This window comes from Phaseolus vulgaris, chromosome 1 (genome assembly GCF_051622355.1).
Source record: "Phaseolus vulgaris cultivar YP4 chromosome 1, ASM5162235v1, whole genome shotgun sequence".
NCBI lineage: Eukaryota > Viridiplantae > Streptophyta > Magnoliopsida > Fabales > Fabaceae > Phaseolus > Phaseolus vulgaris.
Genome location: NC_143498.1, coordinates 38500848 through 38518732, shown reverse-complemented (window position 1 = coordinate 38518732; position 17885 = coordinate 38500848). Strand labels below are relative to the sequence as shown.

At 31.2% G+C, this 17885-nt stretch overlaps 1 protein-coding gene across 3 annotated transcripts; it reads left to right on the top strand.

Moving 5' to 3' along the window:
* Positions 1 to 5321: 5321 nt before the first annotated feature.
* LOC137813983 (histidine-tRNA ligase) lies at positions 5322 to 16258 on the top strand. Of its 3 annotated transcripts, none has more exons than XM_068616495.1 (8): positions 5322 to 5491; positions 8724 to 8807; positions 9428 to 9533; positions 12972 to 13193; positions 14783 to 15271; positions 15517 to 15591; positions 15672 to 15762; positions 15938 to 16258. In XM_068616495.1, the coding sequence occupies exons 2-7, from the start codon at positions 8760 to 8762 to the stop codon at positions 15731 to 15733; spliced, it is 1002 nt and encodes a 333-aa protein (XP_068472596.1). In that variant the 5' UTR covers positions 5322 to 5491; positions 8724 to 8759; the 3' UTR covers positions 15734 to 15762; positions 15938 to 16258. The 3 variants fall into 3 exon arrangements, with proteins under 3 accessions (XP_068472596.1, XP_068472594.1, XP_068472595.1); XM_068616493.2 differs by lacking the exon at positions 5322 to 5491 and adding an exon at positions 8105 to 8261; XM_068616494.1 differs by lacking the exon at positions 5322 to 5491 and adding an exon at positions 8235 to 8389.
* Positions 16259 to 17885: the final 1627 nt, after the last annotated feature.

The window sequence follows — 17885 nt, the reverse complement described above, 5'->3', positions numbered from 1 at the left end:
TTTAATTTCTTGTCAAAATTAGCATAAGAAATTTATTTGTAATTTGGCACCTAAAACACCAACCTAGGTTAATTTAGGGTTTCTAAAACCTTTAAATTAACCAAGACCAGTTTAGAAAGCCCATAGAGGGGGTGAGCGTACAACACTAGTCACACCCCTCCCATGTGCTTAATTAGGCGCCACTTTTGGATGGAAGTTCATTTGAATTTCCCTCCACTTTCATTTGAATTTTCAACCCTCTAAACATTATAAATAAGAGGGTTTGGCTCATGTAATAGCAAGATTAATCAATGAGTGAATTGCTGCAAAATTTGTGTCAATTACACTCTTGTCTCCTACCCTTCCTAGGATAGACGTTTGATCTTCAATTTTCCACTAGACCAAGTGATTAGGCCTCACCTATCACTCTCCATACCTATCATTCACCTTCAAGGATTCCACAAGCTCTAAGTGAGCTCCTTGTCCACTGCAATCCATGAAGCTTTCGCCAATCCACCAAAGAAATCTCAATGGATGAAGGCACTTTTCTATCATAATCAGTATGTAAATACATAATTCTTGTAGTGGTTGGGGTGTGTTTAGTAGTTGGTGGTCGATTGCAAGAAATTTGTGGTGGTCTCATAATCTAAATATGAGCCTTCATCTTCTTTCGGTTAGTGTTTAACTTTGTTTGATTTGTGATATGCATGTAAAAAAATCATGATGTAGAAAATAGATTTGTTTATTTGACTCGTATACATGTCAAAATTTACCATATTTAATTGAATTGAAATATTTGGTTTTGTGTAAGTTAATATGTGTTTACTAATTTTGTTGTGTATTAATTGATTTGTGGTATAGAATTTATTTTAATAAATGCATTGTTTATTTAAATTTAAATTTAAAATATGTAATTATTGAGTTTATGTTGTTTTCTTTATGGTGTATGTTGTTTTCTTTTAAACGAAAATAGTTATGTTGTATTTTAAAAAATAATTCAAGCAACTTTAATGTATTGATTATGAGAAAAATAATTAATTACATTATATATTAATTTTTATTGTGTATAAAATAAAATTTTGTCATAACTATTAAAACAATTAATTTTTTATCTATTGTAATTAATTTTTTTGTTATATTTTATTAAATTTATTATGTAATCCCTTATATAAATAGTTAGTCTAACCCTAAGCCTAACCATAATCATAACCATAACACTAACCTTGTTCCTAACCCTAACCATTATCATAAGACTACACCTAACTCTAACCCTAATACTACACTTAATCCTAACCCCAATAGTACAACAACCATAACCCCAACCCTAACCCTTAAACTAGACTGGTAACTCTAATTGAAAATTGTTAGAGCTACTTGTACCATAAATTAGTTAAGGTAAGCATAAGCCGGACCTAGTCATAAGCGTGACCAAGAACGATAAATGCATAAGATTTGAAATGTTATATACAATCATTTGAAGTAAAAAAAAGTCATGGTTGTGTATTATGGAGGTCAACATTAGTGGGATGGATAACGATAGTAATTCGTGTGACATTTTTTAGGACGACAAGATTGAAAATTTTGAGAAAACAATTGTAATGTATAATGATATTACTTGTGCAAACATGAATCTAATTTTACAAAAACAAAAGAACGAATAAAAAAAATACAAGATTTGCATCAGTGATGATCCTTGGCATCGTTGCTTTTGGATTGAATTTGTTGCGTATGTTAAGTGATACAACAAACTCTATATAGAGTTTGAACCACGAAAAGAGCGTCGCAGGCAAAAACTGATGGAGTACTTGGTGCACACTGAACGTTGTGTGACGTTACTCGCATGAGACTAGAAGCATTCATTCAATTATGTCAACGAATTAGGGAAACCAGACTTGTTAATGTGCTTATCGATCAATCGTCAACAATTAGAGTGTTTCATTCTTTTTCTGTCAGTCTGGAGAAATAATTTTCTGTCACTTTCATAACATATTGAATGCGACTTTGATGTTAGAGGGACAATTTCTAAATCAACCTGATGGTAGTGTTGTGCAACCTCACATCTTACACAACAACCAATTTTATCCCTACTTTAAGGTCAGTTTATGACAAACTTCATTTACATTTATCGTAATTTTTTTCATTATTGTATTCTTTTGAAAATTTGAAGCTGCTTGTTTTCCATTAAGATTGTTTAGGTGTCATGGATGACACTCATGTACATGTAAACGTTTCATGTGGTGATGCACCTAGTTTTCAAGAAAGAAAAGATTGCCAACTCAAAACGTATTTGCAACTTGTGATTTTGACATGAAATTCACATACGTTTTAGCCAGAAAAAACCTTAGATTCAAGGATACTGTAAGAGACATTGATACAGGAGGATCCTTTGATTGTTTCAGAAGGTCAATTTTGTTCTTTGGGTCTACATAAGAATATTTATTGAAGACATTTGAGGACTAATTAATGTTTGCATAATGTTTGTAGGGAAATACTATTTTGGCGACGCAAGTTTTATGTTAAAACAAAAAATATTAACACCTTATCGCGGGGATAAATACCATTTAAAAGAGTAATCTTGAAGAGGTCCACATGATGTGAGAGAGTTGTTTAATCATCGACATTTGTAGCTTCGAAATGTTATTCAAAGGACTTTTGGTGTTTTGAAAAAAACGCTTCCCATGATGCACAAATGTTAACCCAAATTTGGGGCGAAATTTAAACATTCAGGAAACTATGACGAACATGAGGTTGAATATCAACACATGTTTGAACACATTTGACACACGTTTTGACATGGCTGATCAAAGGATGGAACAACTGGAAGATAGGATTAACCATATTGAACGCCATCAAGAGCAATGATTGTATTCTGAATGTGTTATTGTTATTTTTCATGTTGAACATTATTATAGTTGTCACTTATTTTTCGTGTGCTATTGGACATTATTATTTAATATTCCTTCAATGCATTTGAAATGTGTGTTATACTTTGCAATAATAAAAATTAGGCTTAATTATCTTTATTGGAGGACCGAGGGCTTTGATTTAGTGTTTCAATTTTGGGTATCACTCTTCATTATTGTGTAGTTGTAATGGGTGGGATGTGCAGAAGCGCTCTAATTCTATCATGGTGGTAGGAGCATGAGTGCCTTCATTACACCCATTTGCGATTATGAAGATTTTGTTGTATTGAGAACAACAACAACTGAAAAAATGCTGGAAATCAATTTTGTTGTTGTTCTAAGTACAAGGTCAGATTTATTGAATTATGTTTTCTGCAAAGATATGCATGTTATGTGAAAGTTATTGATTCTTTTGATTTTATACTTTTGTTCAAAACAGAGTAGGAGTGGCGTAGTGTTGAGTTGTAATTTCTTCAAGTAGTACATTGAAGATGTTGGCAATGAAAAGGATGTCATTATTGTTAGACAAAGGATACGTAGTCTAGAGAAGCGTTTGAAGATCTCGACAAAATGGATTCATACGTTGTTAGAAGGGACATGATTTATTGTTGTAATTAACATTATTATGTTGACAATTTTCTTCAAATTCACGTGACAAAATGGATTCAGTATAACATAAAATGAATGAATCATACTAATCATTATAAATATGTTTAAATATTGAATTACTTATTATTATAAAAATTAATTATACAGTTCATAACATTATTTACATTCAATACAAAATTATTTTATAATTATATTATAAAATTATGAATATATAAATTATGTATTTGTATCTAATTTGTTTAAATTTTTACATATTGATAATTTCCCATATAAAAGTTTATACAATTATGAATATCAAAATTTTATTTTTAATGCAAACATAATTATTTCATGAATTTTTAATTTTTTAACAAATTTACATAATCTGCATTTTTTTCCAAAGTTAGATCATACACAGTTCCAAAAATAATGTTTTAATTACAAACAATTAAAATGCACAAATGAATAAAGAATAATAGTTAAAATTATTTTTTATATAACGGTAAATTTGTATATGTTTAACGTTAAATAAGTTGTACTTTTTTCGAAAACATTTATTTAACGGTACCGAAAATAATTTACAAAATTTTAATTAACTCAAATATACACAAAAAAATATCTCATATTTTATTATTAAAATATTTTTAAATACAAAGGTAAATTTGTAAACTTATATTTTACACCTTTAAAAAAATTAAAAATTCTCTCATAACCGTCACATCATTTACAAACTTTAATAAAATTTTCTCATAAATTTACTATATAACATATCTCAATTCAAACACATTCACTTTTTACACACTTTTCTCTCAAATTCTCAGTGAAATTCTCGTTCTTATTTATAGTGATAATTATATGTATCATGATTGAAGATATTTGAAATTGTTTTACTTATATGACTCTACAGTCCCTCCCAATCCAAACACAACTTAAGATAGAATTTGTGCATTAAGAAAAGTGCTTTGTATAAATCAAATAGATACACCATATAATTTCTACCATTTCATAAATTTATTTCTTTATTTTTCATTTAGTTAATAGTAGAGAAACTTTATAATTTTTAATTTATTTTATTTATAACTTTTTTAAGTAATATTTTCTATTGCTTTTAAAAAACTAATATTTTAGTATGTGTTTTGTACAATATTAATGTTTTTCTCTGTACAATTAAAATTTATAATAAATATATTTAAACATGTAAATTATATTTTAAACTTATAACTAATTGTTTGAATAATAATAAAATCATTTTTAGTTGGATGTACAATTGTAATATAAAAAATAATTTGATGAATATAAGAAAATCATTAAATAAAAATTAATTTTATAAATAAAAATATTTAGTTAAAATATTGACTAAATTAAATATTATTTTATAGATTAACAAATAATTGATATAAAATAATTTTTATTATGAATAAAAAATATTAATATAGTATAAATTACTTTAAATATCAATAAATTTTTAATATATAAAATAGTATCTAATTTATTTAATATAGTAACTAAATAATTTTTATCTTTAAAATTAATTTTTATTTAATGATTTTTTTAAAGGTGTATGTTATTTTTAAGCAATAATACAAGTGAGTAACTAACAAGTGGAAGCTTAATATTTTAAGCTTTAACTTATTTAATTATATGTTTAATGTGGTGTATATATTTTACAAGAGGGATGAAGTTAGTAAACATAATTTGCACTGACAATTTGAACTTTTAATGTGATCTGAAAACAGAGAAGACTTAAATTAAAGAGAAGGGTGAGTTTAATGTCAAGGGGGGGCTACAAATAGAAAATTTTAAAATTTTATTAATTCCTTTAAACATCACCCACCACCTTCTTCATTTATACACTCATTGACTATTCTTTAATTCCACATTCTTCTATCCTCACAAAACCTTATCTTATTCTTCCTTCTTCTTCTGTTTTTCACATTTCAAGGAAGTAAATAGATAAATCAGAGTCTCCATCTTGAGTGTTGTGATGAATCAGAGACTCCATTTTGAGTGTTATGTCTTAGGTAAGTTCATCTTTCTCTTCATAGAACTTTATGTTTTTCACATTTCAAGATGGTAAGGGATAAATCACAATCTCCATTGTCTTAACTAAATTAATATTTCATCTCCTCTATCCAATCTTCATCTTTATCTTCATGGAACTAGACATGCATGTTGACTTTGAAGCGATCAAGGAGTCTCTTGAATATCTTTGGCTTCCTTCTCAATTTCTAATTTCCTTAGTTTTTTAACTTATGTTTATGATTTTTAATTAATAACTTATGAAAGGTTGAACAATTAAAATGGGCACAACTATATTCATTGTTACATGCACTTGAATGGAAATTTGGAGATTTTGGAGTAATTTGATTTTGATGGTGTTCTTGAACTATTAGTTAATTAACAAGAGGATGTTGTTGACTGAAATATAAATTGAATAGATAATTGGGTTTTAGGTTACAAATGCCCAGATTCCGATGAGGAAATATATTTTACTTTAATTCTGTGTTTGCAACATGCATAAATTTTAAGTCAATTATAGAATAGATGATGATGATGATGATATCTTAGAATTGGTTTTGGTATTATTTGATTATTTATGTGTTGCATATATTAGTTAGATTTTTGGACATGGTTTTAGAATACAATTTCTCATCTTGAAGTTGTCAAATTAAACTGTAATTGATTCATGGAAAATGAAATACATTGGATAAACTTACGTAATTAATATGTTTTAAATGTGTTGACGATCTACCTGTATATATCCTTCAAGACATAGATGGATGCAAATGATCTCATTTCTGAATCTGCTTGAACAAAGGTAGTTAATGAAAAATAATCATACTTTGCTTAAATATAATGTAAATACCGAATCATGAAAGATATTTAATTTTTTTTTATCGATAATCTAAATTATAAAACAAATAAATACATCATATGGTGAAAAATTAATAAAAGAATCACTAAAAATATAAACTTTAATTAGAATAAATATGTAACACAATTCAATAGTTCGGTGTGTATTTAATGCTAAACTTATCTATTTGAACTTAATATTATCTTATAAAATTCAGTTATCCAATATTAAAAGTGAGATGATTTGTTTTATTTTTTAATAACTTTAATAGCTAATAAATATGTTTAATATAATTATAATATAATTGTATATAATTTAAAAAAATATTTATTTCTATTAATTTAACTTTTTTTAGTGATAATAGATTATGTCATGTTTTGGCCCAACAAATAATAATAATGATGGAATAAATTGTTTGAAGATGCAATAATCCTAAGTTTTTAAAGTTAAGCTTTATTTATTTTTTCATATATCTTAAATTCTTAAATTTCATTATCTAATATCTAACTGAGATTAGAACGTTGTTGGTCAAATGCCTCTTTGATTCTATTACCTAGCAAGAGTCTATATATTATAGGCTAACACTATTATTACCATTATTTGTCTAAAAATTCCAAACTTTTCAAGATAATTATATATAGAAAATTAAATAAAATATTATAACTTAACTGTATATTGAATTATTATTATTTGTTCTAAAATATTATCAAACTGGGAAATATCTACTAAAGAAAAAGGTGTTATCTTTTTTTCTTCCTGTATTTTAAATACTGGACTTAACCTTAATTTTAAAAGAAGATGTTTATTTAAAGAAACCAGAACCATTAAAGAAAAAATTTATACCTTTTCATGTTTATTATTTTTAAATTTGATTCCTTCAAATCACAACAATGTGACTCTCTAATTTAAGACGTCATTAAAACTATAAATTGTCTATGCACATTAATTATAAATTTTGTTATGTATAAATTAAAACTATTAATATTCAGTTCGTAACTATTTTATTTTATATTTTCTAAAAATCGAAGAGTATAGCTGATTTTTTTTATTAATAATGAGACAAAATTTAACTTTAAGAAAATAATGAGAATAAAAATGTGATTAAGGGTTGAAGTAACCTACTAAACCTGACCACTTAACTAAATGACAGAGAGAAACGAACTCAATCGTGCAATATACATACAAATATATAATTAGTTTCGTATAAATGGTCTTTTTATTCATCACAATTCACAGAATCACAGCTATACTTTTGTTAATTCCTTACTTTATTTAACTTTATTTATATCATATTTAGAAACTTTTAAGCCATTTTATTTTTATTTTAACTCATTTTGTCTTCAAATAAATGGACTTTAAGATATTAAAATAAATTTTATTTTCTATTTAATACTTCTAATGGATAATTCCTATATTTTGCAATTTTAGAACGAAGTAGATGTTGGTTATCTTTTTGCAATTTCTAATTTATTTTGCATTAGTTTCCGATTCTCACCCAGAGAGACCACTTTGTTGGATAAATCCACAATTTTTTTTTATAGTTTTTTAAAAATAATTTCCATAGCTTCATTATGTAGCACATTCGAGGTTCTCTCATTTGATTTATTGTTTTACTTATTTCGTATATTTTTCTTTTGTATTTCCATCTTTCACATTTCTTATTAACTTTTTTATTTTCCGAAAAGACCGTAAGGTACCAGTGGAAGAACGTGGCGAATGATTAGAAGCAGGAATTTGTTTGAAAGGGAGGGACACAGATGTAAATTGAAAATCCGTATGTGTTAGATGGAGGTGGTGGAATATATGCCTGCACCACTGTAACAAGTGTTTGTAGCGTAAAATTAATCCACGCACACCCAATTCTATCTTCGTTAACACCTCTTTCTCTCTCTCTCTCTCTCTCTCTCTCTCTCCTCGTCACTTTTTCTCCATTGAAGGTCAACTTCAAATCCCTAATCTCTCTCAATTACAACTGCAACTACTTTTCCCTCCAATTTCGCTTCACCACACATGCACCGATTCTCGATTTTAATCTTTTCTTGAGTTTTCGGATTTTCATCACAGGGTTCCTCATCCTCCAACTTCCTTCTCGCGCTTCTGTCTTTCCTTTCATTGATCCCGCCTTTCCCACTGCACCTTCCACTATTATTTTTATTTTTTCTATCTTTTTTATTTTCTTTTAGCTTGTTCGTGTCGTTTCGTTAGAGAATTTTGGAATATTCGATTTTCTCATCTCCCTTGTATACTGTTTTTGCGTTTTGTTTTCCAAACTATTATGGTTCTGTGGTGAAGTTTTGTGGGAAATTTCACTTGTTTTTCTGTTTTTGGTAGTTTTGCTGTGAAACTTAAGCACTCAACCGTTATTACTAATCCTTTTCCCTGTGTTGTTATGTTTTCAGATAGTTGCTAACAGAGTATTTTTGGGAACTTTCCACATGTCGAGTGGATCAGTGAGACGGGTTTCCCGTCAAGATATTCAGCTGGTAAGCTGGGACCTCACTGTCTACTGTGTATTCTGAGGATGAAATGATGTTTGCATAAATAACTTGTTGTCTAGGGCAAACCTGTTTACCGATTATAAACGTTTGGTCACTTCTTTTTCGTATAAACAAAGTTTTCATTCCAGTCACGGTTGCCGTTTTGTCGTGTTGATATTGTGGAAAATTGTAAATAACTGTTGCAGACACTCCGAAGACCTTAACTTTGCCGCAAAATTGCAGTCATGGACTCTTTTTTAAAACCTTGTTGTGAATATGCCATAAAATTTGTGTTCATGTTCTTTATTCACTTTTCCTTTAGCATGTAATATTTTGTTGATCGGGAGAACAGAGATTAAAGTTTCTTTTCATGCTTTATGTTACATTCATTAATTGGGTGTCGTTATTAAGGTATTATTATTAGTGTAGGGTTTTGAAGTACGTCATTGGCATGTGTACTAGTTTTGAATCTTCTCAAATTGAATTCCTCACTTTTGATTTGGTCTGTTTACCCTATCTTAAAATCTTCCCCATCTCCATCTTCCAAATCTCTTCACTATTCTCTATACAGTTTAGCTGGAGGTTGCGGACTGTAATTTCTTTTGGGTGTAATTGTCTCATTACAGGTGCAAAATCTCATAGAACGATGTCTACAACTATATATGAGCCAGAAAGAAGTCGTGGAAACACTACTAGCTCAAGCAAAAATAGAGCCTGGTTTCACCGAACTAGGTAGAAATTTTTTATTCTCTGTCTCTGGCATGGAGTTTTTTCTTCCGTCATTTGTATTTTACTCCATCTTCACTTGGTGAGACTCTTTTGAGGTGTTCTACAGTATGCATGATTAAAAATTCTAATGGATTCACTTCTGTAATATTTTTCATTTCATTGTGAGTGTTGCACTTTTACAATCATGATTGTCAAACCTTTGTTGTATTTTTTCTAGTTTTCTCCACAGTAATATTTTGCTTATATATTTTTAAAAAAGAAGGCATGCAGGTCGTGTCTTAAGTTTTCTAAAATTCTTGGACAGTTTGGCACATTACTTGTATTAATAATGGTGTTGTGGGTTTATGGCATGAAGTGTAAGAAACAACCAAAATGCTCCCCCTTATAAAATAGTTTAGGAATCCGGTGCTTTGATGGTGATGATGGTGTTCTGGTTCATTTGGCATTTCTTAGATACTTGTATCGTCCTTTGTTGTATTTCTACCTTTTATGTCAATAGTTCTCAAACCACTTTATTTATGGGATTGTGTTGTGCAACAAAAGTTTAAAGAGTTGACTGTTAGAATTTTAAAGCAGCATGTTTTTGTTAGCTAAGTATTCTCAGTTTATTATGTTATTTAGATTTCTGTTAAAAGGATAGAGAGGAATGGTAAAATTTCATGAAGTATTGTGACTTAATATTTGAGAATCCGAACGGGAGCATTGTTTATGTATTTACTTTGTATGCTAAAAACTTTAGTTTAGCAGCCATCCTGCTCACCATCCCACTGTAGGGTTTTTGGGGTCACTTACCCCGTGCAGCAATCCAAGACTGTTAACTATGATTGAGCTAAATGGAGGCTTAGGCCACTCTCAACTGACTTTTACACCTTCTATATATTTTTTTTCACCCTGACTGAAGTTGCCAGCACCCTCACTTGATTGTTTTCAACATTGTCCTCTGCCACTGGGAGTTATATTGGCTATTTGTATTCTATCTGTTATCTGATTATCCTGTGGAACTGATGTCGTAAAAGTTCTATTTTAGTATTTCTTCAAATGAAGAAATTTGGAGAATCCTGTACAAATTTCTGGCAGTTTTAATTGGCCGAAAAAATGGTGAACTCCTGAATGCCAATTGTGACAGAATGTTGAAATCAAATTTGGAAATCCTAAATAGCAGTGTGAAGTAGCATGATCCTGAAAATGCTACAGCAGGTAGTAGAAAAACTGAACAATGTGGAGCAGAACAAAGCGAGGTAGCTAAAGTCATGGTTGGATGGAAATGCTGACATGTTTGCCAGAAAAGGGATAAGGAGGTCTCAGGGATGATAGGAAACTGTCACAGCTGGCAAGAAAATACTCAGAAATGCCAGAAAATGTTGCCAGAGAAGTGTGGGTGTTCATTGGAAAGGAGAATAATGGGTGCTATTTGATAATAGAGTGTGCATAAGTCACAGAGAAAGTAGAGGTCTCAGTTTTGATTCAAAGGACGGGGCAGAATCCTGAATTAATCCTCTAACATGGTCCTAAACAACGCTTATTCATGGATAAAATAGGTATTTTGCTTCCAATAGTGCCCATTCCAGCATTGATTATTTGCAATATTTTCCGCCATTGCAGCTGTGACTGCTGCTACTTCAAACTAGATGCTATTCAATTTTTGTAGCATGCTCCAGCTGTTGTGTGACATGATTCTGCAGCAGTTCTGCTACTTGGCACTGCTGAAAACTATGATGAACATTAGCTAGTATGCTTTATGTACTGAATTAAATCAACAAGCTAGAAGAAGCATGCCTGTATAGGACACCTCTAGAGTTTTTATTCCTGGACTATCAAATAAGTTTTCAATTCAGTTTTCTTATGTTTAACAACTATCGGTGCCTTTAATTAATTTTGTTAAGATTGAGAGCCTACTTAGGATTGGGTTGGGTGGGGGTTGTAAGATTGTAAAACGCAAGACTGTAACAAGGAAATTAAGATCCTACCAAAATGATAATTATATTTATAAATTATATATATTTATACATACATACGTGAGTGAGTCTCTATGTACAAAGAAAGAGAGACGGGGATGGCAGTTCAAAACTCTTAAGAGAGTGAAATTTAAGTCTAATTTAACCTAACAAAATTGACTTGTATAACGATGTTTGAATCCACTTATATTCTATAATTTGGCCATATCTTTAGTTAATGTAAGATTTCCAACACACTCCCTCATATTGAGGGTTGAACATCTCAATCATGGTACTAGAGGGAATCTAATAGCAGGTGACACGATAGACCCAACACCTCACTAGAATAGGCTTTGGATGACTCTAATACTATGTTTAAGTCTAGGGAAAAAATAATTTGGCCATATTTCTAGTCGATGTGAGATTTCAAACACGCCCCCTTCATGCTAAGGACTGCACATCTCAAGCGTGTATCTAGAGGGGAACCCAATGGCTAGTGACACAATATGCTCAACAAACTTAATTAGGATGTGCTCTTAATAACTTTGATACTATTTTAAAAAAGTGAAATTTTAGTCTAACTCAACTCCACAAAAGCAACTTGTAAGGTCAATTTTGTATCCATTTATATACTATAATGTGATTATTTCTCTTGTCGATGTAGGATCTTCAACACATCTCCTCATGTCGAGGACCGAACATCTTGAGTGTGAGAATAGAGGGGAACTCAATACTCGGTAGCATGATAGGCCAAACACTTCGTTAGGATATACTTTGAATGACCCTAATACCATGTTGATGTATAGGGAACAGATAATTTTACCATATCCTTATCGATGAGATTTTCAACAACAACAAAAGAGATGGTGTGTGAAAACGAGTCATATGCAACCTGCAAAGGCAACAACTGCAGAGGCTTGAATGGGAGTTGAGTTGGCTTCTGTTTTGGGAAGGAAGAGTCACATATGGGGCATAAAATGGGTTAAAAATCAAGGTTTGTGTGAATTCGGTTGTGCTTTGATAGGATCTTACATAGTTGTAATCCAGATTGGGATAAGGTAGCAGGGCTGTGAAATGTTGTTTTCCAGAGATCTAGATTGCAATTTTAACATGGTGGAATATTTGGATTTCACTTATAAGGGAATTAAATTTTTAATAAAATAAGCCAAAACTTGGAAGGTTGTGATATCTAACCTCATGTGATTGCTTGTTTAGCTGCTGCAGCTTCTGCAATTGGTTGTTTCATTTTACTCTTGCCTATGTTAATCCCATCCCATGTAGTGCTTTTTCCCATTTATTTTCTCGTAAAAGCCATGATAGTTCTGATACGTAACATAGTGCTGGACTTGGGGATATGAATAAGATTTGGTAATTGATAGTTGTGGTTGAAATTGCTATTTAGTCCTTCTGATTGGCATTGGTGTGAAAGAACATCTGTCACCTTGCATCGATCATTTAGTGTTCTCTATTTTAAGTTTCTTTTCTTTTTTTCCCCTCATTTTTTCAGTTTGGCAAAAGCTTGAAGAAGAAAATGAAGAGTTCTTCAAGGCTTATTATGCAAGATTGGTTTTGAAGCAGCAAATATTGCAATTCAACAAATTGCTCGACCAGCAAGTCCATTTAATGCAGTTACACTCAACTGCTGTTGCATCACTTCCTACAACTAACGGATCACATATTCCTGCAGTTTCATCACTACCTAACTCTAATGGATCACATATCCCTGCAAGTAAATTTATTACCTCTCTGAATGCTGTTGACATTCTTTTTATTCTGTATGGATTTTTTGTAGTTTGAAGTCTTTTTTTCTCACTGTTGGCATTTCATGGGCTCATATGGTCTCTTTCTCACACTTAGATGCAACCTCATTATTTTCCCAATGTGTAATGTCCTGGTTGCTTTTAAGGCTTGATAAAGATGGGTTGACTTGGAAAAAATTCTGTTGGATTTCATCATTTAATAATGATTTCAAATTTGAAGTAAAAGTTGAGTGTTTTGAAGTTAGTTCCTGGCAAAGTATATTCTACTTTGTCTGGTCTTGTTAGCATTTCCATTCATTTAAATTGCTAGTTGAGATATTGGTTTAATGATAACAATTTTTATTTCTAGTTACCAAGAATATAAAACACAATGAAAGAAAGATAATTAAGGTAGATTTTAAGAATCATCCATTCCAAGTTTGTTGTTAGTTTGGGTTAATTTAGGGGGAAATTCTTTGTTGTAAGTGAAGAACATGAATTGAGTTTCTCTGGAGTTTTAGGCTTTTAGGCTGTAAGGACCGAAGGTGGATGATGCGTTCAGGTCTGATACGTTTAGTGAAGGTGGTTTGTTAATGACATTGATTGTCTGGGGATTGTGGTTGTTGGAGGTTCAAAAGTTGGTGAAATTTAGGTTAAGATAGCAATAGGCATACAGGGAAGTTTGTACGGGTTTGATGGTTAGATGTGGGGTGCATAAGAAGTAGAGTGGGTGTCTGTTATTACAGAGCTTAGAAGCACTAGTTCAAACCTCAGACAGAAGTTCATTTGAGAGATGGAGACGTGTGCCACAAAACCACACGATGTAACAACTAATGATAAACCAATACAATATGTCTTACCTAAAATCCTGCTCGTAGAAATAATGGAGTAATTCTTAGAATGTCCATAAGACTCCTAAACAAGGTCTATAATAAATAAAATAAAAATTCAAAATTCTTGCTATCTTGCCTTTTGTATTTCATAATAAATAATAAATTCTTTGTTTATATTAAAAATAAATAAGTACAATATTTCCAAGCAAAATTTCTAGCTTGCAAAAAATAACAGGCAAAGTGACAGAATATTATTTGATGTTGGATGAATATAGAATAAAATATTGCAACTTCTAGGGTCTTCTTACATTTATACTGAGAGTAAAGCTATTAGGTATATGATTTCTGACTGTCAAAGAAAAAAAAGTGTGGTTGCTTTATCTTTAGATTTGATGAAGTAGATTGAAGTCTGAAATGTTGTTTCAATTGTCTTACTATTCAGCCACAATATTTTTGAAAGTAAAATGGGAGGACTTTTTTCTAAGAAAAAATTGTCTGACACTTTCACATATCGAAGAAGAAAATTAATTTTCTAGAATATGAAAGATAGTATCATAAAATAGTTTTATGACTTTCTGCTATATTTTTAGTAACTTTAGTTATTCTAAGTATTCAAATTACATATTCTACTGTTCTATTGTAAATGAGCAAATAAACTGATGTAAAGTAACTTGCTGTGTGATTCCACTTGTTATTGCATGTTTGATTCTGATAAATTTTGTATCAAATGTCACTTTATGTTACAGTACCTGAGAATCCAGCATGCTACACTGCAGACCGAACCCAAACAAGTTTGAAGCCAGAAAATTTGCAACATCCTGTTGATTCCAGATTATCTAATGTGTTTAATAATGGCGGGTCATCACTACATACAAGTATGCATGCTGCAGTTGATATGTCAGCCCATGGCAATAGGATTAATGGCCCTCCGACCATGCTTTCTGCTCAAAGCGCAAACATGGGTCTGATACAAGGAATCAATGGTGGGATGATTAAATCTGAACCTGGATATTCCGGTTGCTCTCCTTACATGTTTGGCACTGATGGAAATGTCCTGGAGGCACGCCCAGCTATTGGTGGCAGTTCAGTTACGTCATTCACCAATGTAGAGTCCAACTCACATTCTTTGAACGATGCAGTCCTAGATCCAGACACTTCTTCATTTGGATTTCTGGGGCAGATTCCCAGAAATTTTAGCCTTTCAGATCTGACTGCCGATTTTTCTCAGAGTTCTGGTATGTCTTCTCTCAAGTTTGTGTGAGATCCTTGTGTATATCTGCACGCATTGCATTCTATAGCTCTTGTCAGGGAAAGTGCATTTTTGCTGATGGTATTGAGTAAAATGCCAGTCAACCGTTTCATGTTGATTTTTTAAATTTTCCAGCCATTTTCTATGCTATTACATACTAGTGTATCAGGTAACAAACAGCTAGGATTGGATAAATAATTAGCACTAATAGTTTAGCTTCTTATTTGACAGATATACTGGAGACCTATTCTAGGTCACCCTTCCTAGCTACGGATAATGAAAACTTCCTTGACAGAGGAGAACAAGGTGAGAAACATTTTTACTCACATGTAGTCTGTTGTTTTGTTCCTCGATGCTAATACCATTGTTACCTTGGTTTTAAATAGACAATAATAGGTTAGACTCCATATCTGAAGGTTTAAGTTACGAGGACTTTGGGAGTGAATAGTTGATACGATTTGGTTGTCGAACTTTCAGGTGTGTTCCTTACTTCTATTATTAAGGATCAGGTTATTCGGAAAATACCAGTGTGCAAAATTTGCAATTAAATCAAGCTATGTTTTTTTTTTAAAAAAAGTTGTTAGATGCATGCAAAGTGACAGCTATAACCGTTTTAGCTACAGAGCTGATAATTGTTTTATATTGCCTGCAGGTTGAACAAAATGCTTAAAATATTGTATATAAAACTTTAGAGGTTTTGAAATTTAACTGTTCGATGAACATATGCATTGGTGTGTAGAAAGTGCACTCACCTCATTATTGGTGATGGTGAAATGAAAGTTGGAATGCTTGCATGGAAGGGAAAGACTCGGTGCAAATAAATAATAATCTTTTTTCCCCTTGTGTGTTTGGCCTTTTGTACTATATGCTTATTCTACATTGTGTTGATACTAGAATTATATTATTGTGTTTTGTTGATTTTCCTGATATTAGACTGCATAAAATTGTTTTATAAGAAAAGTAGTAAACAGTATACTTGACTTGATTGGCTCTTTGGTAAAACATCATGCGGCCAGGCAGACATCACTTGATTGCTTCGATATTGCTGTTTTCCCAAATGTTCAATATTCACTTTAACCCTTCTCTAGTATTTTATTAAATACGCTTTCAGGTTTTAAAATTCCCAACTGCATCTGTCTTAGCCATCTTCATTTAGAATTAAGATTTGTTCTTGGAAATAATGCTTTGTCGAAGACCATAATTAGAACTTGTTTCAAATGTTCAAAAGGCAGAAGAAAGACTCTTGCGAAGGTCTTCGATTCATAGAGTCTTGGATTATTTTTTTTTTAAAGTCTTACAAGTGCTGTGGAGATTAAACAAACCCAGAAACATAAATCAAAGGTTTCATGACTACTTCAATTTGGAAAAAAAAAAAAAGATAGAAGAGTAACTTCTTCCTAGATTGGGTGCTTCATGGTAAACTAGATTCCAATGTTAAGCCGAATTTCTCTTTGCGTTCTAATTTCATTTAAAAGTTAGGCAATTGCTTCCTGAATCATATCACTGCATCTAATCACAGGGGAAAATCCGAAAATATCCTTAAAAAAAATGGGATGTATATAAAATTACATTCCAGACTCCCTTTTCCGGAACATAATGATAAATTTTCAGTTCTGGATTTTTTTATCCGGAATGAGATTTTGATTTTTTTTTTTCAGATTTTTATATCCAAAACACAAAAATCTCTTCTGGATTTATTTTTCCAAAATGCATTATTTTTAATTTTGGATTTTTATTTCCGGAACAAAGGGTGTTTTTGGAATTTTTGAAATTATGTTGGGTGCAGGTTCAAAAGTGTTGGGTGCAGGAAACATTTGCCTAAAAGTAAAACCAATCCACGCCCCCATTCTCCTTTGCGGCCTGCCATGCCACCACCAATTGCCATGTTCTTTGCCAATGGTAGGACTTTCCAGTACTATTCTTCAGTGATGAGGATTTTTGGCAAATGTAGCAACATCTATTTAAATAGAGCACTAACTTCCAACATTCACGAAACATTGCACTCACTTTAGATACACTGATAGTATATATATTAGCTCTTATTAAAACTTTAAAAAGCATACCTATTATGATTTTTAATTTATTGATGATGTAAGGTTTGTTTATCGAGATGTAAGCTTACAAATTACGACATTTTGTTCAAAGTATGCGTCAACATAATCCAACCAAAACTAATATAGGTGGTATCTATTCTTATCAATGCCATTTTAAAAAAAATATTAAATACATTACTCCAATTTAATTGGATACTCCGTTATCAAAACAATTATATCCGATAACTATGTATCGCAAATAAATCAGAAATTAGAAAGAGGAAAACTTGATTGGCAATCAAGAGCGTATTGTTTGGACTTAAAAATAATAAGTATTTTATTTATAAGTGATTTTATGAAAACAGCTTAAAATTAAGTGGGGAGCTGCTACGGAGGTGGGAGTTGGTGAGATGCAAAAGAGGAAGAATAGGGGTGTTCAATGGAGAGTTGCAGAGACGCAAAAGAAGAAGAGGGGTGTCCAATGGAGAAGATGAAAAAAAAAGGTACAATTGTCATTTCAATTCTTTTACGGTGCAGTAAGAAGATATGGAGGTGCTAGAAGAATTG

Coding starts and splice junctions, on each gene's coding strand:
- LOC137813983 (XM_068616495.1), top strand. CDS start 8,760: ATGTCGAGTGGATCAGTGAGACGGGTTTCCCGTCAAGATATTCAGCTG. Junction 15,272..15,516: donor CGATTTTTCTCAGAGTTCTG/GTATGTCTTCTC, acceptor CTTATTTGACAG/ATATACTGGAGACCTATTCT. Junction 15,592..15,671: donor CCTTGACAGAGGAGAACAAG/GTGAGAAACATT, acceptor GGTTTTAAATAG/ACAATAATAGGTTAGACTCC.